Source organism: Delphinus delphis, chromosome 1 (assembly GCF_949987515.2).
Source record: "Delphinus delphis chromosome 1, mDelDel1.2, whole genome shotgun sequence".
Taxonomy (NCBI): Eukaryota; Metazoa; Chordata; class Mammalia; order Artiodactyla; family Delphinidae; genus Delphinus; species Delphinus delphis.
In genome coordinates this window covers 149033384-149057880 of record NC_082683.1, presented here as the reverse complement: position 1 = coordinate 149057880, position 24497 = coordinate 149033384, and the positions used below count along the sequence as shown (strand labels likewise).

General features: G+C 37.5%; 1 protein-coding gene across 1 annotated transcript in view; it reads left to right on the top strand.

The window, feature by feature from the left end:
• LOC132413407 (complement receptor type 1) overlaps positions 1–24497 on the top strand; it is a 103577-nt gene that overhangs the window by 32081 nt on the left and 46999 nt on the right. The window contains exons 5-9 of the mRNA XM_059995458.1: positions 16249–16647; positions 19299–19475; positions 19563–19665; positions 20864–20949; positions 22763–22981. Of these exons, the coding sequence (XP_059851441.1) occupies positions 16249–16647; positions 19299–19475; positions 19563–19665; positions 20864–20949; positions 22763–22981 (984 nt within the window). The remainder of the gene's footprint in view (positions 1–16248; positions 16648–19298; positions 19476–19562; positions 19666–20863; positions 20950–22762; positions 22982–24497) is intronic.

Sequence of the window (24497 nt, the reverse complement as noted above, 5' to 3'; positions counted from 1 at the left end):
CAAGTCAGGCTTCTGTTCACTAGACCTAGATCTTCTTTGCTAATACAAATCAACTAAAACTTTAGACCAGTATCCATCTACTTCAGTTTTAGAGATTCCATGATCAATGAGCCAATGATAAAGATCTTTGCAGGAAAATCATTCTGATTTCTGCTTCAGTTGTCTCTGACAGTTAAGTGTTACCACTTGGCCTCTGCAACCCTGAGGTCCTTTCATCCCCATTGGATTCAGGTAACCCCATTTAATAGCTACCATTCCCACTGTCATTCCTGGCCTATGGAGAATAGCCATCACAGAGTTCTTCAAGGATGCTGAAACTTTTGCATAAATGTATTTCTCAAAGCCTTGGGTAAAAGGTCTCACTTTCAACCTATGTGCACCATGGAGATAATTAGGGAGTAGATGAACAGGTCTTACATAATAAATCCACTCTAGCATTCCTAAGTCCCTAGGCCACAGGATGTTTTCCTCTGCAGTATACTAATAATGTTCTGCTTTTCAACTTCATTCTGTTAGGCCACACTCAAACTAACACATTGAATTCAGAATCTCAATTCTTTTGCTGTATTTTATACTTTCTCATAGGTCATAAGTTTTATTTCCCCAAATCTCCCTGGTCCTGTCAGGGCTTGAATCTGGTTAGAGGACTAGAAACAATGCAAGGTGGTAGGGATAGGTCCTGAGGAAAATCATCAGTTCTTGCAATTTGGGTTGCCAGACTTAGTAAATAAAAATGCAAGATGCCCAATTAAATTTGAATTCAGAGAAGCAACAAATATTTCTGTAGTATAAATATGTGCCATGCAATATTTGGGATATACTTAGAAATTTTCTTGTTTTTCTGAAATTCAAATTTAATAGAGCATTCTGTATTTTCCATGGCAGTCCTATCAGGACAGCTACCTCAGGAGAGGCTGTTAGTTTCTTCAGGCAAGAGGAGGCTTTTCTCCTCAGATCAGGGAGGAAGGCTCTCCTTCTGGCAAAGGAGGCTTGGCAGAATTTCTTGTTTTCTTTTTTGCCATCTGTGTATCTTCTTTTTTTTTTTTTTGTATTTACAATTATTTACTTTTCTTTGTGGTTACAATTTTTTAAACATCTTTATTGGAGTATAATTGCTTTACAATGTTGTGTTAGTTTCTGCTGTATAAAAAAGCAAATCAGCTGTATGCATACATATATCCTCACATCGCCTCCCTCTTGCATCTCCCTCCCACCCTCCCTATGCCACCCCTCTAGGTGGTCACAAAGCACCGAGCTGACCTCCCTGTGCTATGCAGCTGTTTCCCACTAGCTAGCTATTTTATATTTGGTAGTGTATATATATCAATGCTACTCTCTCACTTCATCCCAGCTTAACCTTCCCACTTACCGTGTACTCAAGTGCATTCTCTATGTCTGTCTTTATTCCTGTCCTGCCCCTAGGTTCATCAGAACCTTTTCTTTTTAGATTCCATATATATGTGTTGGCATATGGTATTTGTTTTTCTCTTTCTGACTTACATTACTCTGTATGACAGACTCTAGGTCCATCTACCTCACTACAAATAACTCAATTTTGTTTCTTTTTATGGCTGAGTAATATTCCATTGTATATATGTGGCACATCTCCTTTATTCATTCATCTGTCGATGGACACTTAGGTTGTTTCCATGTCCCAGCTATTGTAAATAGAGCTGAAATGAACATTGTGGTACATGACTCTTTTTGAATTATGGTTTTCTCAGGGAATATGCCCAGTAGTGGGATTGCTGGGTGGTATGGTAGTTCTATTTTTAGTTTTTTAAGGAACCTCCATACTGTTCTCCAGAGTGGCTGTGTCAATTTACATCCCACCAACAGTGCAAGAGGGTTCCCTTTTCGCCACACCCTCTCCAACATTTATTGTTTGTAGATTTCTTGATGATGGCCATTCTGACCGGTGTGAGGTGATACCTCATTGTAGATTTGATTTGCATTTCTCTAATGATTAGTGATGTTGAGCATCCTTTCATGTGTTTGTTGGCACTCTGTATAGCTTCTTTGGAGAAATATCTATTTAGGTCTTCTGCCCATTTTTCGATTGGGTTGTTTGTTTTTCTGATATTGAGCTGCTTGTAAATTTTGGAGATGAATTCTTTGTCAGTTGCTTCATTTGAAAATATTTTCTCCCATTCTGAGGTTGTCTTTTTGTCTTGCTTATGGTTTCCTTTGCTGTGAAAAAGCTTTTAGGTTTCATTAGGTCCCATTTGTTTACTTTTCTTTTTATTTCCATTTCTCTAGCAGGTGAGTCAAAAAGGATCTTGCTGTGATTTATGTCATAGAGTGTTCTGCCTATATTTTCAGCTAAGAGTTTTATAGTGTCTGGCCTTACATTTAGGTCTTTAATCCATTTTGAGTTTATTTTTGTGTATGGTGTTAGGGAGTGTTCTAATTTCATTCTTTTACATGTAGCATGCCAGTTTTCCCAGCACCATTTGTTGAAGAGGCTGTCCTTTCTCCATTGTATATTCTTGCCTCCTTTATAAAAAGTAAGGTGACCATATGTGTGTGGGTTTATGTCGGGGCTTTCTGTCCTGTTCCATTGATCTATGTTTCTGTTTTTGTGCCAGTACCATACTGTCTTGATTACTGGAGCTTTGTAGAATAGTCTGAAATCAGGGAGTCTGATTCTTCCACCTTCGTTTTTTTTTTTTTCCTCAAGATTGCTTTGGCTATTCGGAGTCTTTTGTGTTTCCACACAAATTGTGTAATCTTTTGTTCTACTTCTGTGAAAATGCCATTGGTAGTTTGATAGGGATTGCCTTGAATCTGTAGATTGCTTTGGATAGTAGAGTCATTTTCACAATGTTGATTCTTCCAGTCCAAGAACATGGTATACCTCTCCATCTGTTTGTATCAGCTTTAATTCCTTTCATCAGTGTCTTATAGTTTTCTGCATGCAGGTCTTTTGTTTCCTTACGTAGGTTTATTCCTAGGTATTTTATTCTTTTTGTTGCAGTGGTAAATGGGAGTGTTTCCTTAATTTCTTTTTCAGAATTTTCATCATTAGTGTATAGGAATGCCAGAGATTTCTGTGCATTAATTTTGTATCCTGCTACTTTACCAAATTCATTGATTAGCTCTAGTAGTTTTCTGGTAGCATCTTTAGGATTCTGTATGTATAGTATCATGCCATCTGCAAACAGTGACCATTTTACTTCTTTTCTGATTTGGATTCCTTTTATTTCTTTTTCTTCTCTGATTGCTGTGGCTAAAACTTCCAATACTATGTTGAATAATAGGGCTGAGAGTGGGCAACATTGTCTTGTTCCTGATCTTAGAGGAAATGGTTTAAGTTTTTCACAATTGAGAACGATGCTGGTTATTGGTTTGTCATATATGGCTTTTATTATGTTGAGGTAACTTCCCTCTATGCCTACTTTCTGGAGGGTTTTTATGATAAATGGGTGTTGAATTTTGTTGAACACTTTTTCTGCATCTATTGAGATGATCATATGGTTTTTATCCTTCAGTTTGTTAATATGATGTATCACATTGATTGATTTGTGTATATTGAAGAATCCTTGAATTCCTGGGATAAACCCCAGTTGATCATGGTGTATGATCCTTTTAATGCGCTGTTGGATTCTGTTTGCCTGTATGTTGTTGAGGATTTTTGCATCTATGCTCATCAGTGATATTGACCTGTAGATTTCTTTCTTTGTGACAACTTTGTCTGGTTTTGGTATCAGGGTGATGGTGGCCTCTTAGAATGAGTTTGAGGTTGTTCCTCCCTCTGCTATGTTTTGGAAGAGTTTGAGAAGGATAGGTGCTTAGCTCTTCTCTAAATGTTTGATGAATTTGCCTGTGAAGGCATCTGGTCCTGAGCTTTTGTTTGTTGGAAGATTTTTAATCACAGTCTCAATTTCAGTACTTGTGATTGGCCTGCTTATATCTTCTATTTCTTCCTGGTTCAGTCTCAGAAGGATGTGCTTTTCTAAGAATTTGTCAATTTCTTCCAGGTTTTCCATTTTATTGGCATAGAGTTGCTTGAAGTAATCTCTCATGATCCTTTGTATTTCTGCAGTGTCAGTTGTTACTTCTCCTTTTTCATTTCTAATTCTATTGATTTGAGTCTTCTCCCTTTTGTTCTTGATGAGTCTGGCTAATGGTTTATTTTGTTTATCTTCTCAAGGAACCAGCTTTTAGTTTTATTGATCTTTGCTATTGTTTCCTTTATTTCTTTTTCATTTATTTCTGAGCTGATCTTTATGATTTCTTTCTTTCTGCTAATTGTGGGGTTTTTTTGTTCTTGTTTCTCTAATTGCTTTAGGTGTAAGGTTAGGTTGTTTATTTGAGGTGTTTCTTGTTTCTTGAGGTAAGGTTGTATTACTAAAAACTTCCCTCTTAGAATTGCTTTTGCTGTATCACATAGCTTTTGGGTCATTGTGTTTTCATTGTCATTTGTTTCTAGGTATTTTGATTTCTTCTTTGATTTCTTTAGTGATCTCTTGGTTATTAAGTAGTGTATTGTTTAGTCAGCCTCCATGTGTTTGTATTTTTTACATATTTTTTTCCTGTGGTTGATATCTAGTCTTATAATGTTGTGCTTGGAAAAGATACTTGATATGATTTCAATATTCTTAAATTTACCAAGGCTTGATTTGTGACCCAAGATATAATCTATGCTGGAGAATGTTCCATGAGCACTTAAGAAGAAAGTGTATTCTGTTGTTTTTGGATGGAATGTCCTATAAATGTCAATTAAGTTCATCTTGTTTAATGTATCATTTAAAGCTTGTGTTTCCTTATTTATTTTCATTTTGGATGATCTGCCCATTAGTGAAAGTGGGGTGTTAAAGTCCCTACTATGATTGTGTTACTGTCGATTTGCACTTTTATGGCTGTTGGCATTTGCCTTATGTATTAAGGTACTCCTATGTTGGGTGCATAAATATTTACAATTGTTATATCTTCCTCTTGGATTGATCCCTGGATCATTATGTAGTGTCCTTCTTTGTCTCTTGTACGTGTCTTAATTTAAAGTGTATTTTATCTGATATGAGAATTGCTACTCCAACTTTCTTTTGATTTCCATTTGCATGGAATATCTTTTTCCATCCCCTCACTTTCAATCTGTGTGTGTCTTAGGTCTGAAGTGGGTCTCTTGTAGCAGCATACATATGGGTCTTGTTTTTGTATCCATCAGCCAGTGTATGTCTTTTGGTTGGTGCATTTAATCCATCTACTTTAAGGTGATTATCGATATGTATGTTCCTATTACCATTTTCTTAATTGTTTTGGGTTTGTTATCGTAGGTCTTTTCCTTCTCTTGTGTTTCCTGCCTAGAGAAATTCTGTTAGCATTTTTTGTAAAGCTGGTTTGGTTGTGCTGAATTCTGTTAGCTTTTGCTTGTCTGTAAAGGTTTCAATTTCTCCTCGAATCTGAATGAGATCCTTGCTGGGTAGAGTACTGTTGGTTGTAGGTTTTTCCCTTTTATCACTTTAAATATGTCCTGCCACTCCCTTCTGACTTGCAGAGTTTCTGCTGAAAGATCATCTGTTTACCTTATGGAGATTTCCTTCTATGTTTTATGTTGCTTTTCCTTTGCTGCTTTTAATATTTTTTCTTTGCATTTAATTTTTGATAGTTTGATTAATATGTGTCTTGGTGTGTTTCACGTTGGATATATCCTGTATGGGGCTTTCTGTGCTTCCTAGACTTGATTGACTATTACCTTTCCCATGTTAGGGAAGTTTTCAACTCTAATATCTTCAAGTATATTCTCAGTCTGTTTCTTTTTCTTTTCTTCTTCTGGGACCCCTAATTCGAATGTTGGTGTGTTTAATGTTGTCCCAGAAGTCTCTGAGACTGTCCTCTATTCTTTTCATTTTGTTTCCTTTATTCTGCTCTGTGGTAGTTATTTCTACTATTTTACCTTCCAGGTCACTTATCCATTCTTCTGCCTCAGTTATTCTGCTACTGATTCCTTCTTGAGAATTTTTAATTTCATTTACTGTGTTTTTCATCATTTTTTGTTTGCTCTTTAGTTCTTCTCGGTCCTTGTTAGATGTTTCTTGTATTTTCTCCATTCTATTTCCAAGGTTTTGGATCATCTTTACTATCGTTACTCTGAATTCTTTTTCAGGTAGACTGCCTATTTCCTCTTCATTTGTTTAGTCTGGTAAGTTTTTACCTTGTGCCTTCATCTGCTGCATACTTCTCTGTCTTCTCATTTTGTTTAAGTTACTGTGTTTGGGGGTCTCCTTTTTGCAGGCTGCAGGTTCGTAGTCCCCATTGTTTTTGGTGTCTGCCCCCAGTGGGTGAGGTTGGCTCAGTTGCTCGTGTAGGCTTTTTGGTGGAGGGGACTGGTGCCTGTGTTCTGGTGAGGGGGCTGGATCTTGTCTTTCTCGTGGGCAGTGCCACGTCCTGTGGTGCGTTTTGGGGTGTCTGTGAACTTAGTATGATTTAGGCAGCCTCTCTGCTAATGGGTGGGGTTGTATTCCTGTCTTGCTAGTTGATTGGCATGGGGCATCTAGCACTGGAGCTTGCTGGCTGTTCGGTGGTGTTGTGTCTTATTGTTGAGATGGAGATCTGTGTGAGAGCTCTTGCCGATTGATATTATGTGGGGTGGGACATCTCTGGTTTTCCAATGTCCTGAACTTGGCTCTTCGACCTCAAAGGCTCAGGCCTGATGCCAGGCCTCAGCACCAAGACCCTGTCAGCCACATGGCTCAGAAGAAAAGGGAGAAAAAAAGAAAGAAAAAACAATTTAAGAAAAAAAAATTATTGCAATTGAAAAATAATAATAATAGAAAGAAGAGAGCAATAAACAAATCCACCAATTATAACAAGTGCTAAAAACTATACTAAGATAAACATAAAAATCAGAAACAAATCAATCACAGACAGCAAACCCCAAGTCTACAGTTGCTCCCAAAGTCTACCGCCTCAATTTTGGGATGATTCATTGTCCATTCAGGTATTCCACAGATGCAGGGTACCTCAAGTTGATTGTGGGGATTTAATCCGCTGCTCCTGAGGCTGCACGGAGCAATTTCCCTTTCTCTTCTTTGTTCGCACAGCTCCTGAGGTTCAGCTTTGGTTTTGGCCCTACCTCTACATGTAGCTTGCCCTCAGGCATCTGTTCCCACCCAGACCAGACAGGGTTTAAGCAGAAGCCGATTAGGGGGCAGTGGCTCACTGAGGCTGGAGCAGGGAGGGAGGGGTACGGTAGTTATAACTGGAATGCGTAGTGAGCCTGTGGCGACAGAGGCCAGCGTGGTGTTGCAACAGCCTGAGGCGCACTGTGTGTTCACCTGGGAAAGTTGTCTCTGGATCACAGGACCCTGGCAGTGGTGTGTTGCACAGGCTCCCAGTGGGGTGTGGATAGTGACCTGTGCTTGCATACAGGATTCTTGGTGGCTGCAGCCGCAGTGTTAGCATTTCATGCCCATCTCTGGGGTCTGAGCTGATAGCCATGGCTCACGCCTGTCTCTGGAGCTTGTTTAGACGGTGCTCTGCCTTCTGTGGGCAGACAGGGAAGGAATCCCCTCTCCTTGTGTACCCTGAAACAATGGTCTCTTGCCCCTTAGGCAGGTCTATACTTTTTTCCACACTCCCTCCTGGCTAGCTGTGGCACACTGGCCCACTTCAGGCTGTGTTCACGCAGCCAACCCCAGTCCTCTCCCTGAGATCTGACCTCCGAAGCCGGAGCCTCAGCTCCCAGACCCCACCCACCCTGGCGGGTGAGCAGACAAGCCTCTCAGGCTGGTGAGTGCTGGTCAGCACTGATCCTCTGTGTGGGAATCTCTCCACTTTGCCCTCTACACCCCTGTTTCTGCACTGTCTTATATGGCTCTGAAGCTTTCCTCATGCCCACCTCCCATCTCCACCAGTGAAGGGGCTTCCTAGTGTGTGGAAACTTTTCCTTCTTCACAGCTCCCTCCCAGAAGTACAGGTCTCGTCCCTGTTGTTTTGTCTCTGTTTTTTCTTTTTTCTTTTGCCCTACCCAGGTACGTGGGGATTTTCTTGCCTTTTGGGAAGTCTGAGGTCTTCTGCCAGCATTCAGTAGGTGTTCTGTAGGAGTGGTTCCACATGTAGATGTATTTTTGATGTATTTGTGCAGAGGAAGGTACTCTCCATGTCTTACTTCTCTGCCATCTTGAAGGTCTTCTCTCGGCAGAATTTCCAGGTTCAAGGTATTCTGTTTCATTAGAATTTTTCCATATATCTCCATCTCAATTTTCAGAGTCTTTCTTTTTCTAATCAATGCCCAAACTTTAGCGTAAGAGATTCTGAAATTGTGAATTCAATTTGCATTGCAGTTCAGCCACAGGATTAGGTGGTGTGTTTGTTTTTCAGGAATCTTGGCCCTGTGGCTACAGGATACAAGTGTTTCTTTTAGGGCAGATGTAGAAGCTTCCAGATCCAGACCTTGAGCAGGAATTTAAAGCTTTGTACTCACAATTTTCTTTCTCTTAAGTTCTCTGGTGCACTTAGAAGTACACAACCAACTCCATTATTTGCCTTCCTTAAAATGTTCTAGGACAGCAACCACTTGGTCACCCAAAACCTTGCTTCGATTGATTGTAGATATCTGTGGGTGTTAACTGAGGTGATCTTCTTTCTCTACGCTCCATAAACTACTTGTGTGCCCTTTTTCATGGGCAATGTTAATTCCTTTAATTCCAGTCGTATCAAAGAACCAATCCCAGACTCTTCTGTTACTCTGGGATAAATTTTGGTCCAAATATGGAAGCAGAACTACTATTGGTATTATGAAATAAGAGATTTATTATGGAATTAAACTTTATCCAGTTTCATGAGAAACTGCTCTAAAAAGATCAGAAAAATCACTAACCAGCTGTCTTGGAGTTGGGGCTTTCAGGAAGCTAAGCACATCTGACTGCTGGGGTAGAAATGGGAAGAGGGCTGGTGTTAGAAATCTATAAAAGTTTTTTGCTCTTCATGACTACTGCTTCTGTAACCTCACAGTGAAGCATCTGAGACTGGGTTGGAATCACTGTAGGTAAGCAGGACCAGCAGTTAAGGAGAGCTGGATGCAGAAATAAGGAGAGCAAGAACAAATGGGAACCTGTCCATTTGTTTGGTGCATTTGTCCCCTTGCCACCTCTGACCAAGGATGACCTTCAGAGTGGAACAGCTGTTGCTTCATTTCTACCTTGCATTTCATGCCAATTTCTCAAACTCTAACCCCAACCTAGAACCATACAAACAAAGTAAGTCTGGGAAAACTAGCTCCAATTTAGCCTTGATGACATTGTACAAAAACAGTAGATAACTACAAACTTTCTGTCTCCCTCCCTCTTCCTCCTCTTCCTCCTGCTTCTTTCTTTTCTTTCTCTATCCCTTTCTTCCTTGTTCTATCTTTCTTTCTGTTTTTTTTTTGTTTGTTTGTTTTTTGTTTTTTCCATGCTACATGATTTCTGGGATCTTAATTCCCCAACCAGGGATTGAACCTGGGCCCATGGCAGTGAAAGCACTGAGTCCTAACCACTGGACCACCAGGGAACTCTCTCTTCATTCCTTCCTCCCTCCTTCCCTCCCTCCCTCCCTCCCTCCCTCCCTCCCTCCCTTCCTTCCTTCCTTCCTTCCTCTCTTTCTTTCTTCCTTTCTTTCTTTCACTAGGTAGACCACCAGTGTAACATTTCACATTGGGGGCTAGAAGGCATCCTTGTTTTGTTCCCCATCTCAAAGGGAAAGATTCAATCAAATATTTCACTATTAATCTGGTATGTGTTGTAGGTTTTTTTGTAGCTACCCATTTTCAGATTAAGGAAGTTCCCTTATGCTCTTCATTGCTAAGAAATTTGAAAGACAAACTGATTCAAATTCCAATTTTACATTCTTGAAATAAATCAGCTTGGTCATAATATTTTATAATTTTTATTAGTTGTTTAATATGCTTTTGTTTGAGACACAATTCACATACCATAAAATTACCCTTTTAAAGTATACAGTTCAATGATTTTTGGTATATTCATACTTGTGTAACCAGCACCACTAATTTTAGAACACTTTTATTACTCCATTCTTAATATTTTTTAGAGATTAGACTGTAATTTTCTTTCTTGTAATGTTTTTATCTGATTTTAGTATCAAATTTATGATAGTCTCATAAAGCCAGCTGGTAGTATTCCATATATCTGTTTCCCTGTAAGGTTTAGGTGAGATTGGCATTAATTCTTTTTTAGATATTTGAAATAATTCATCAATAAAGCCTTGTGGCCTGGAATTTACTTTGTTAGATGGTCTTTTTCTCCCAACAATTTTTTCACACTGTGTATACTTTTTATTGAAGTTTAACATATATTAAAGTGCACAATCTTATTAATTCAGTTCATTGAATTTTTACAAAGTGAACGCACCCATGTAAATAGCACTCAGATAAGACATAGAACATTAACAGCACCTCAAACTCCCCATCTTGCCCTTTCTCAATTATTATCTTCCCAAAGTAACTATTATTCTGCCCTCTATCACCAAAGATTAGCTCTGCCTCTTCTTAAATTTTATATTAAAGGAACAAAAAGATGTGTATTCCTGTGTCCAGCTTCTGCTCAGTGTTATACTTAGGAGACTCATCCATGTTGTTGCATGTAGGATTAATTGGATCTTTTCTATTGCTATATTGTATTTAATTAATTTGTAAATTCAGCTGTTTAAATATCAGCAGTATTTCTTACAGGTACATATGCAAATCTATATAAGTTTGAGAATCTTTATATATATGCAAATCTATACATATTTATATACATGCAAACCTATATAAATTGTTTATATTTCTATAAGTGGAATTGCTGGGTATAAATATATTCAGTTTTAGTAGATACTGCCAAAAGATTTTATAAAATGGTTGTACAAATTTACACTTCCACCAGAAGCATATGAAAGGTCCAGCTGCTCCACATCCTTTGAAACTTGTTATTTATCAATTGTTTAAATATTAGCTATTCTGGTGGCTCACTGTGGTTTTTAATTTGCATTTTCCTAATGACTGATGCTGAGTACCTTTGCATACACTTATGAATGCCTGTTTAAAACTTTTCCCCAATGTTTACCTGTTTGTGTATCTCTTTATTGTTCTGTAGAAGTTCTTTACATATTCTCAGATTTTCCAATAAATGTAACACAAAAATTTTCTTCCAGGCTATAACTTGTCTTTCTGCTTTCTTAATGATGTCCTTGGTAATAGAAATACATTTTAATAATGTCTAATTATGAGTCTTTTCCTTTCTAGTTACTGCTTTCTCTGTTCTACTTAAAAAAAATCTTTGCCTATCATTTTATTTTTCATGTTTAAGTCTGTGATTCATCTCAGATTTATTTTTTGTATGGTGTGGAGTATGGTCAAAGTATTCATTTTTTGTGTTTTTTTTCCCTGTTGGATAGACAATTAATCTAATAACATTTATTTAAAAGGACCATTCCTTATATACCACAATGCCCATGAGTCAGGTGATGTGATATGTGAATCTCATTCCAGAGAGGTTCTCTTCCTTTGGTTTATTTACTACACTGTTTTCATTTCTATAGAATTATATTAAGACTGATATCTGGTGGCTCATATCCTCTAACCATTTACTTTCAAGATTTACATGATAATTCTTGGCCCTTTGCATTTCCATATAAAATTTAGAATCAGCTTGTCAGTTTACACACACAGACACACACACACACACAAAATCCTGCTTGAATTTGTATTGGGTTTCTATTGACTCAGTAGATCAATTTGTGGACCATTAACATATTTACATTTTTGAGTTTTAAATTCATGAACATGATATATCCCTCCATTTTTGAAGTCTTCTTTAATTTCTCTTAATATATTCCAGTTTACATTATAGAAGTCTTGAACATCATTTATTAGATTTATTCCTAGATATCTTTTTCAAAATTTTATTTTCTAATTGTTTATTTCTTAAGCATGCAATCATTTGACCTTGAATCCAGCAATTTTGCTAAATTTTCTTTTAAATTCAATAGTTTATCTGCCTATTCTTTTTGATATGCTGCATAAACAATCATGTCATTTGTGAATAATTATCATATTTTTAAATTCTTTCCTTTCCTGTATATTTTATTTATTTCTTTTATTTTATTGTATTGGCTAGAAACTCCAGTACAATGTCGAATGGAAGAGAGAATATTGGTTTTACATAGTCATTATAAAGCATGATATTTCCTGTAAATATATGGCAGATATCCTTTATCAGATTAAGGAAATTCCTTTTGCTATCTAATTTGCTGAAAGACTTATCATGAATGTGTGTTCTAATTTATCACTCTGCATCTATTGAGATAGTCATATCTGTTTCTCCTTTACTTTGTTGATGTTTTGTATTACATTGATTGATCTTTGGAAAGCTAACCAGCTTTGAATTACTAGAATAAATCCATCTTGGTCATGATGTGTTATATATGATTATCTTGTGTGTGGTGTATGTGTTTGTGTGTGTGTGATTGCTAATATTTTTTTATTCAAGTATTGTAAGATTGGTTTAATATTTTTAAATTAGTCAATGAAATTCCTATTTTGACCATTATACCATCCTCTGTAAGTACTGCTGTGTTCAGTTTCTTAATATTTTGTTTAGAAAATTTGCATTTATGTTCTCAAGAGATGTTGAACTCTAATTTATTTATTTCTTTTAATGCCCTTGTCAGGTTTGGGCATCAAGATTATGCTAGTCTTATAAAATGTTTTGGAAAGTATTCATTCTTTTCTATTCTCTGGAATTATTTATGTAACATTAATATTATTTTTCTTTATATCTTTGCAATAATTCAGCAGTAAAGCAATCTGGATGTGAGTTTTTGTTGTTAGGTTTTTAATTACTGATTTAATTTCTTCAATAGCTCTAAATTTTTAAAATATTTTTAATATCTTATTTAATAAGTTTTAGTATGTTGTGCTTTTTAAAGAATGTATTTCATTTACATTTGCTAAGTTATTGGTATAATGTTGTTCATTATATCCTCTTATTATATTTTAACGTGTATGGGGTCTGTACTGATATCTCTATTTTAATTCTTGATAATGGTAACATTTTAAAATTTCTTTCTCTTGATTACTTTTACTAGGCATTTAAAATTTTTTCTAAGATTTTTTTGAAAAACAACTTTTAACTTAATCTTCTGTAGTGTATAACTAGTTTCTATTTTATTGATTTCTGATTTATTATTTCCTTTCTGATACTTTCTTTGAGCTTAATTTGGTGTTCTCTGTTCATTAATTCTTGATATGGAAGCTTAGATAATTTTGTTTTGGCTTTTATTTTTTTCTAACATATATTTAAACCTGTAAATTTTTCTCCAAAAGTGCTGTATTTGCTTCCCACAATCTTCATATTTTCATTATCATGATACAGAAAAATTGTCTAATTTTCCTTTTGATATCTTCTTCTATCCATAGTTTATTTTAAAGTGTGTTACTTAATTTTCAAACACTTGGAGATTTTTTAGTTATCATTCTTTTGTTTTAATCCTTTGAAACTTTTTGAAACATGTTTTATAGCCCAGAATATGGACAGTTTTGGTAAAATGTTACATATGCCTTTGAAAAGAAGGTGTAGTGTTTTATGTCATTTTCTATAAATTTCTCTTAGGAAAGTATGATTTACTGTGTTTTTTTTCCTCCACTTGTTCTCTCAGTTATTGATGGGAATTTGTAAAATACCTGTGTTACTTTCCTAGGGCTGCCATAACAAATTACCACAAATTTAGTAGCTTTAAACGATAGAAATTTATTCTCTCTTAGTTCAGAGGTCAGCAGTCCAAAATCAAGGTGTCAGCAAGGCTGGTTCCTTTTCCTGGGAGAAAGAATCTGTCCTATGCCTCTCTCCTACCCCTGGTGGCTGCTGCAATCCTTGGCATTCCTTGGCTTATAGATGCATCACTCCAATATCTGCCGCCATTGCACATTGCCTTCTCCTCTGTGTGTGTGTCCCCTTGCCTTCTGTCTCTTACAAACACTGTGGTCTTTAGATTGAAGATATACTCTGTTAATCCAAGATGATCTCATCTCAAGATCCTTAACTTAATTATATCTTCAAAGACTCTTTTGCCAAATAAGTTCACATTCACAGGTACCATGAGTTAGGACATGGAATATCTTTTTAGGGAATCACCATTTAAACTGCTACCATCACCAAATATGACTGGATTTGTCTATCTCTCCTATCAGCTATAGGGATTTTTCTTTATGTAATTTAAAAGCTATGTTATTACATACATGAAAATTTTGAATTATTATATTTTCCTGCTTAATTGACTCTTTTATCATAATGAAGTGTCCCTCTTTACCTTTCATAATATTTCTTGCCTTAAAATCTATTTTGTATGATTTCAATATAGATACACCAGCCTTCTTTTTTTGTTTCCTGTTTTTGTATTACATATGTTTCAAATCTTTTACTTTCATCCATTCTTTGTTCTATATTTAAAATTTACCTGGGAATTCCCTGGCAGTCCAGTGGTTAGGACTCTGTGCTTTCACTGCTGAGAGACTGGGTTCAATCCCTGGTCAGGGAACTAAAATTCCACAAGCCGCCCAGCACATCCAAAAAATAAATAAAAATAAAATAAAATAAAATAAAATAGATCTCTTGTAAACATCATATACTCAGATTTTATTGTTTCATTCAGTCTGAAAATCTTTGCTTTTAATTAGAATGTTTAGGACATTTCAGATTAATATAGTTACTGATATAGTTAGGTTTAAACTAACTATAGTTATAGGTTAGTTAGTTATAGGTTTCTCACATTTTAAAATTAATCAAGTATTTTTATTATTCTATTTTTTTCTCCTCAAGAACATTTTAGCTGTACTTTATTTTCTTATTAATGCTATCTTAGAGACTCCAATGTTGATCCTTGATTTATTATAATCTAATTAATTATAACCTATTATAATTATATAATCTAATTTATTATAAATAATGCTTTTTACCACTTCCCAAACAATGCAAGAACCATAGCAGTTTAACTCCATTGATGCTCTCCTGCCATTTTCTACTGTTTTTTTTACATATATTATATATCTCACAAGACAGTATAGTTGCTGCTTTTATAAAAGTGGTATTTATTTATATTTATCTACACATTAACTCTTTCTGTTACACTTCCTCCATATTGCAGTTCTATCAGTTCTATGTGACACTATTTTCCTTCAGCCTAAAGAATTCTTTCTAAGCATTTTTGTATTGCAGGTCTTCTGGCAATAAATGCTTTAAACATCTTTCTACGTATGGTTCCTCTGTTACTCTTTTGTCTATTTACGATCCTTTTGTCAATCTGTGTTGTGTCCTGGATATTTTTTTCTGTCCTAGTTTCCAGTTCATTGATTTTTCTTCAACTGTGTCTAAACTGCAACTAATCTTATCCAAATTCTTAATTTCAGTATCAAATGCCCCCTCCTGGTTCAACTAACCTTCCCAGGGGGGAAAGTAGCCCAAATGCTTGGTTCTCACCTGGATTTTAACCTTCTGTGAAACCAGTTTGTTAGCACTCTGATGCATTCTGTATGTTTTATATTTTACCCAGCATTTTTTCTCTGCGGGTGAGATGGGTGGAGTGATGTTTGATTTGAATTATTGAGATTACCATTACCAGAAGCAGAAGCTTCCTAAAGAATTTTCATTTTTAATTTTAAGTGTTTTGGAATTTTGGATGATGTTACTTAGTTCCAGTTATATAGTGTTAGAACAACACAATTTTTTCTAACTATGTACTAGTCTTACTTCTAATTTTTAAGTGTATTTAGCTTTTTTTTGGTGGACTACTATATGATCACTTTTACATGGGTATAATATTATGATATCAAACTTAGGCTTGATAAAATGGGTTGCTAAGTTCTCTCCTTTACCTCTTGGAAACACCTGAAATTACATTTAGAAGTATATATTACTTGAAACTATGATAGAATTATAGGTGAAATTTTTTCTTCTATTTTTACAAGTTTCTTGGTCTATTCTAGCTTTCTATATCTGCTTTAATGAATATTAGTAATTTATATTTCCATTTATATCATTTAGCTTTCCAAAATGTTTAACATCCAGTAGTCTACAGTTTCATAAATATTCTCATGTTTACCCAGATATACTCAAATTCTACTTAGTTATGTCCACCTAAATTACAACTTCATAAAAACTTATCTCTATTAGCAAAGATTAAAAGCAAATAATGAAGGTAAAAATAGTTACAATTTAGTGACTCATTTGATTTCTCTCACTAGTTATTTTAATTCACTGCTTTCCCTTTTCCCAGGCATTCCTTGTGGGCCACCCCCAGCCATCGCCAATGGAGATTTCATTAGCACCGACAGAGAATACTTTCAATACGGAATAGTGGTGACCTATCGCTGCAATCTTGGAGAGAGAAGGCAGAAGCTGTTTGACCTCGTGGGTGAGCCGTCAATATATTGCACCAGTGAAGACAATCAAGTTGGCATCTGGAGTGGCCCTCCGCCTCAGTGCATTGCACCTAATAAATGCACGCCTCCAGTCATTGAAAATGGAATAAGGATGTCTGAGAACAAAAGCTTATTTTCTTTACGTGAAAGCGTGAGGTTTAGGTGTCAGCCTGGCTTTGCCATGAAAGGACCCTCCACTGTTGAATGCCAGGCCCAAAACAAGTGGGGGCCGGAGTTGCCCAGCTGCTCCAGGGGTGAGTCTGACTGAGGCTTTGAAGGGGCCTACAAATGACGTGAGTTGTAGGAGGATAGGGAGGTTAGTGTCGGTTCTGCGGGGAGGATGTGTGGTGAGCAGTGTGGATGGGTAAATTTTCTTGGGAGGAAACATTAAATAAAGCAGGTGTGTGTGTATGTGTGTGTGAATGTGTATGTGTTCAAACTCAGAAGCAAAGATAAATCTGGGTAAAGAATGTAAAATTTCCTTGGGATGACACTAGTGACATCATCTTTCAGTTCTTTCTTTTTTTCAGTTAAAATAATCTTTTTAAAAACAATTTATTAATTACTCTTGAGTGTTTTAACTGCGAATATGTAATGACTGATTCTTCTTGTTAGGCACCGCTGTATAATCTATGGATTCACTTAATTTTTTTTTTATTAAATTTATTTATTTATTTATTTGTTTATTTTTTGGCTGCATTGGGTCTTCGTTGCTGCACGCAGTCTTTCTCTAGTTGCAGTGAGCAGAGGCTACTCTTTGTTGCGGTGCGCGGACTTCTCATTGCGGTGGCTTCTCTTGTGGAGCACGGGCTCTAGGCACACAGACTTCACTAGTTGTGGCACGCGGGTTCAGTAGTAGTGGCTCGCGGGCTGTAGATCGCAGGCTCAGTAGTTGTGGCGCATGGGCTTAGTTGCTCCGCGGCATGTGGGATCTTCGTGGACCAGGGCTCGAACCTGTGTCCCCTGCATTGGCAGGCAGATTCTTAACCACTGTGCCACCAGGGAAGCCCCACTTAATTCTTAAAACAAAGACATGAGGTAGTTACTATTCTTTCCATGTTTTACAGAGAAAGTGAGTCTTAGAGAGATTAGATAACTGTGCAAGATTAAATAGATACTAACTCTGTGAAGACAAGAACACAAACCTACCTGACTCCAGAGCCAGGGAAATCGAAAGCTACTCTAGAAATTGCAAGGAGTGAGGGATTTAGTGCAGGTAAGAGAATACAAAGGTGTTAAAAGGGCAGGAAGAGCAAAAGGAGGAAGGCAGTGTTCCCAGAGCTCAGGGGGCTGCCATTCCTCCTGGACTAGAGCACAGGCACCTGCACTCACTGAGCATGTATTTCCTCCAGCTGCTCACGCTGCAGAAGCTGCTGTTGCTGCCAGAACGTAGCTGAGGTTGCTGGAGCCTTCAGTCACTGGCATTGATAGAATTAATGTTGCTGCTGCTAAGGAAGAGCCATCAGTTGCCACTTCCTGAGCCTCCTTTACAAGAAGAATGACTTCTATCATCTTCCTACCTTTTAATTTAGTATATATGCCTCCAATTGTCAGAGCTTAACCAGGACCCAGCTGGCAAGGAAGATTAGCAGTTGTACTTTCAGGCTTCTGGCCCCAGCAGTCAAAGGAGAATGCAGAAGTGTAAGGCTGGGAGTCAACAGAGATTTAACCAGCACAGCACTTGAATGATCCCATCACAGTGCACTTATTAATCAAGGCAAACAGGGGGGTGATGAGCCCTGAAACTGGGTGCTACAGCATCAGAGTATTTACAGAGTCCTTAAGGGGGTCATTTATTCTAGTCCAATGCCCCATTCTATACTTGAGAAAGCTAAAGTCCAGAGAGAGAAACTGACCTGATCTAAGCCAAAATGAAATGACTTTTCATGTTACTACAGTTTTATATAATTTAGGAGATTCCAGTGCATTCTGATTCTAAATTCAAACCAAGTGTATAAAGAGACAGAGGCTCAGTTACAACATATGGTATGGAATATGCACTCTCATTGTGAGGGCTGTAGGTTTTTTAGAAGATTTCATTCAATGGTTGCCCATCTTCTCATTGGAATGAAGTGAATGGTTAAGCAGGACCTGGCCCTGTAGAGTGCAGAAAGGAGACTTACCTTCTCCACCAACCCGTGTCAGGTGGCGTGACCACTGGAGAGGAGCTGGAAAGAGATGAGAAGAGATGTATGAATCTTGTTTGTCACAGCAGAGTGTGATAGGTGATTGGGAAATCTGTTGGGTGAGATTTGGGCTCAAGCTTTCCTTATGCCAGAAAGGTGGATATAAATTGGTGGTGCCAATAAAAATAAAAATATAAAATAAAAAATCCATCAATAGGGGCTTCCCTGGTAGTGCAGTGGTTCAGAATCCGCCTGCCGATGCAGGGGATGTGGGTTCGTGCCCCGGTCCAGTAAGATCGCACATGCCGCAGAGCGGCTGGGCCCGTGAGCCATGGCCGCTGAGCCTGCGCGTCCGGAGCCTGTGCTCCGCAACAGGAGAGGCCATAACAGTGCGAGGCCCGTCTACTGCAAAAAAAAAAAAAAAAAAAAAACCATCAATCTAACAACTGTGTACTAAGTGAACAATAAAAGGAAGAATTGTGTAGGGGAACCGTTTGTTCTGTCATCTTGGGTGTGTACTTTAGATGGAAAACCATGAACTGTAGATGTCTCAGTTCTAGTTACTGTCCTGCAGTCTATCAGTTCTATGACTTTTCACAAGACTCTCTCTCTCACTCTCTCTGTCTCTGTTCAATTTTGCCATCAATAAAACGAGAGGGTGTTAGTCTACCAGATTTTTAAAAACAAATAGATTTATGCTGTTGATTGTCTTAGCCAGTTTACCACTGAGGAAAAGTTATTTTCACACAATTAACAGCACTTTGGTTCTCTTTCCCTAGTATGTCAGCCACCTCCAAAAGTCCCGCATGGTAAACACACCCCAAGCCACAGGAACAACTTTTCTTCTGGGCAGGAAGTGTTCTACAGCTGTGAGCCTGGCTATGATCTCAGAGGGGCTGCTTCTCTGCATTGTACGCCCCAGGGAGACTGGAGCCCGTCAGCCCCCAAATGTGCAGGTGCCTATACTGTCATCTTGTATGTGGATCAGTCTCTTTGTCCCTCACAGGAACATCTCACTCCTGTGTGTGTGTGTTTTTTCCTAGTGAAATCATGTGCTGACTTCCTGGACCAGTTACCTAATGGACATGTACTCTTTCCACTTAATTTTCAGCTTGGAGCAAAAGTATCCTTCGTTTGTGATGAGGGGTGAGTGTGAGTTTGCCTGGCTTACCGAGCACTGAAACTGAGGTCAATTCAAAAAGGCAAGGTTTAGTGTGATTTTTAAAATAGGAAATACTCAGGGATGTTAAATTTGGGGAGTGTATATGGGAAGTTAAGAGTAAGGAACAGGTGTAACTAATAACATAACATGTGAAGGAAAAACTGACACGTATATTAGCTGGCATGCTTAAACACAAATACAACTACTGTTTAAGAGTATACATAGGTGACACATTAAGTGAAAAAATCATATTTTCCAAGCATAAAAGAAAAAGAGTAATTTGGAGAGTTCCAGAAAAAGTTTGATATGTGACAAAAATCTTATTAAAAATAAGATCATTTAAGAATTATTTCAGAAAAATTTTTAACCATCCAAAGTGAATTTTGTAATAAGAGAGAAAGTATAAGAATAAGCATTTTTCATCCAGTCATATATCACCTGGTTGATAACAGGCCAAGGGCTCTGAAATGGTATTATGGTGGCTGATATTAAAGTTTTAAGTAAGGTCATTCACTTGACCTGACACAGCATGCACATCTCTACATGGGAAGTATCAAGCATGGGCAACAAAGTACCTGATCTCAAAATGTTCCAAAGAATCCTTGACAGGCACCAAATAACATTTAGGAGAATTTTGTACAAGAGTCATTTCCAATCTCCTTTCGTTTTCCCCCCAGAACATTCACGCTTACTCTTCCGTAGCCCAGCGTGCTGTGGTGAGCCTTCTGCATAACCACCACAAATATAGAGACAAAAGAACAATCTTTGTTCTCTTTCCAGCTATTCTCTGCTTGTCCAGTGCAAACTGGGAGCTGTTTTACTAGCTGTTCCAGTGTCATCACTTGGAGGATGTTTTATTCCAATAATGACTAAGTAGATTTATCAGCTTTACCGTGGGATGCACAGTGAGAGACTGATTTCTCTGAGCCTAGGTCCAGGATCACGGCGATGGCAGCTATGCTACAACTGCCTTCTTCAACTTAGGCTGGGACTATGTTATGTGACCACGTGACTGTGCTTTGCTGTTCTCCCTCACTGGAAGCTGTGACTTTTCCAGATTGATGTGGCCTCTGAACCTCTGCCACCTGCTGGTTTCAGATCCTCAAAATGCTGAGATTTTTGCAAATGGAATGGCATTTTGGCTTAAGCAGCTCACATATTCACTACCATTTTCTTCCTTAGATTCCAGTTAAAAGGCAATTCTGCTAGTTACTGTGTCTTGGTTGGAATGGAAAGCCTTTGGAACAGCAGCATTCCTGTGTGTGAACGTGAGTAGAAGGGATAACACTTCAGGCCAATCTCTCCCTTTAATCTATTTGGTAATTTGACCCATGGCCTCCCCAGCCGTGGTTCTTCTATTTTCTAATCTGAATTATTGGTAAATAGTGGCTTATTTTAATAGTATTTTATTGGGGATCAATTTGTTGCGATGCACTTTGTTGTGCATCATGTGTTTTGAGAACTATCTGATCAATCTCTGTCATTTAGAATTCTTTGTTTTACATGATAAATCCTGCTGTAGTTTGTCTCTGAATCAGGAGAGATTAGCTAACGTGAAGCTTTGACAAATTTCTTTCTTTCTTTTTTCCTTCCTTCCTTCTTCCTTTTACTTTTTTATGCCATCAAGGTGAAGTCACTCTACAATATTCCTGTCTATTTGCTAATATACAAATATGAAACATTCATTCATTCAATTATTTATTGAGCACATACTATGTGCTTGATGTTCTTCCAGGCACCGGTGTTATAGCAGTGAGCAAGATGAGCAAATTCCCTGTCCCATGTTATTTATACTCAAGTGGGAAGATGTACAAGAAAGAAAATAAATTAAATCTTATGGAGATGATAGGTCAGAGCAATGCAGAAATGAGGGGAAAGTGGGGAACAGCATTACGCAGGGTGAGCAGTTTAATACTCCTTAAACTCTCAAAATTTGCATCTAAATAAATTATGCAAAGATTCAGAAATAATGAGCTGATTAAAAAATGAGTCTCCTATGTGCAATGCCACCACTGATTTCTCCTAGTCTACCCATTTGTATGTTCCCCAGTAGAAGATAGGACTTTGCCTCATCACTTGATCCTAAAGATTGGAAAATATATAAATTTTAAACTAATCCAAATTTTACTAAAATGTTTATGTTGCAAGAAATCTGCTCAGTTATCCTATGACACATTTTATAGTAAAACTTTATTAAAAAAACATAACTTCTGTATAGATCCTGTCATCCAAGAAACCCAACTTTCACTGAAGTAACATGACAAATGGCTGTCCACTGGCCTGGGTTAGAGCTCAGTTACTGATTGTACTATTCCTCTTACTTTTCATGACTGTTTCTAATTTAAGTAGCTTCTTCCAAATCCCAAGCCTAATAAGAAACACTAAATAGAAATAAGGAAAGGACTGTTTAAACAGACAAGCAGATACCAGAAAGAAGTAACAATTTGAATCCTGACGGAAAGTAAAGAAATAAAAATAATAATAAGCAATCCCATGCATCAAAAAAAAAACAATAAGAAAACAGTATGGATCATTTAGAGTTTTTACAATGAACCGTATATGTTTCAATTCATTGTGACAGCACTACTGTCATAATCGGTTGATGGTCACTATGGGTAAGTTATTAAGGAAAGGTTTCATATGATTAGGTGATTAGTACATATGGAATACATTGTAGAAATATTTCCTGAGAATGTAAGTTCCCTGGAGAACAGAGACTTTATCTGTGCTCTTCACCATTTCATCCAGCCGGCCCTGACGAGTGGCTGACACAGAATAAGTGCCCAATGTGTTGATTAAATGAATGAGTTACTCTCCAATAGATTCTCTTTCTTCTTCAAAAGTTTTGGTACGTAATTAAAGGTGTAAAGTTTCTATCATCCAGAAAACTTAAAAGTCTGGAAGATTCAGGATAGGCAAATTCTTTTGTACTTTTTCAATTAAAAAAAAATGGGATTGAAATCTCACTTCACTTAGTCCATTCAGTGTTTTTAGGTAGTACCAACTATAACACCCAATGACTATAGATTACCTGTGGTGAAAACTCATGAATGACACTTAGAGCTTTTGCCTTCTTTCCAGAAATCTTGTGTCCAAATCCTCCTGATATCCTTAATGGGAGACACACAGGCAAACCTCTGGAAGTCTTTCCTTTTGGAAAAGAAGTCACTTACACATGTGACCCGCACCCAGAGAGAGGGATGATCTTCAGCCTCACTGGGGAGAGCACCATCCGCTGTACCAGTGACAGTCAAGGGAACGGAATTTGGAGCAGCCCTGCCCCTCGCTGTGGACCTCCAGGTTACTGCGCGCTACCCCACATTCCAAATGGATTCAGAATATCTATACCAGACTCTCCAAGTTTCCGTAATTACAATGTGGTGTTTATTTGTGCACTCGATACACTTAAATGCCAAAACAATAATAAATGGTTTTAAGATACATCAACATGTAAGATTCTGATGATCTTTGCTTCTAGAGGGCTGGTGAAAAGAGATGGAGGAAGTGGGTGGCGGTTCTAGTTCTAATTAGAATTAGAAGGAAAATGTTTTCAAAGCATAGGAACTGAAAGCAAATACCTATGAACCTTAACTAGCATAAGTTGTACCATCTTCACAGGTTTTGGAGAGAAGCACAGACCAGCAGAGAACAAAGCCTGGCAAAATCGCTTTTAATTACCTATTTGTCCAGCGACCACTGTGTGTTCTCTCTGAAAACTGGGCTGCATTGTAAACAAAACACAAAGATTCTTTTAGCCAGTATGGGCTAAGTTCTAAGTTAAGATAAGTCTTACTTGCTCCTTAGCCCCACACTAATTTCAGTTGTTGAGGTTTCCCTCTTTGGTGGAAAGAAAAAGCAAAGCAATGTGAACTCAAGGGAAAAATGCAAAATAGAGTGTTTATTTCTAAGGTCTGGAGAAGGTATCCTAAGGTATCCAATACCACTATGACACCCACACTCAGACAGTGAAGAAGGAAGGGGAAAGTAAATTGTCAAAGTGACCCTAGTCCCGGCATAACATACTGACTGCTGAGGAACTCTGAAATAAAAGAGCAGTTCTGAAAGGAAAGGGACCAAGAATGGATATTCAGAAGTCATTTTTGCCCTCACTCTCCTTCTGTAACACCATGGCTTCAGCTTGGGGTGTCCCTATGAGCCTGTTTACAAACACAGACACCTAGTTCAGATTCACTACATCGAAAGTGAAAGGCAATCTTCCCCTAAGTTCTATGACTTTTTTCACCAGTACCCTATGCTGAGATGGCAGTCCTAGTTTTATCAGCTAGATTTTTTAGACTGGAGACCTGCCAGACCATCTTCATGTGTGATTTGGCCTTGGGTAGTAGATTTTAGTCGTAAGGGGGACTCCTTGAACTAGAAGCTAGTATAGCTAATATTCAAGCTCTAAAATGAAAAGAAACAGGCAATATAGATGGATGTATTTCCTGTGAAGCCACCTTGAAAATAAGCCAAATTTTCATATTGAGAAAAATCACTTAATTATATGTTAAAGAAATGAGAAATTGGTTTGCAAGTCTTCATACAGAGAATTATCTGGGTGCAGAATTGGCTCTAGCATAGCTTTTAGTCTTTGAAAAAATAATTGAAAGGGAGGTGGAGGACAGCTGGAATAGAAACTAAAAGAGAAGTTAGTGTCAAAACCAAGTGGAAACGATTTCTATTTTTCCAAACATATACACTTTTTTGATTTCATACTGCTTGAATCCAAAGTGAGTTTTCACTTCTCAAACCTAGAGCTTTAGGTGTAGGGGCTTGGAACTAAAGCCAGAATTTGATTCAACATATACTTCACACA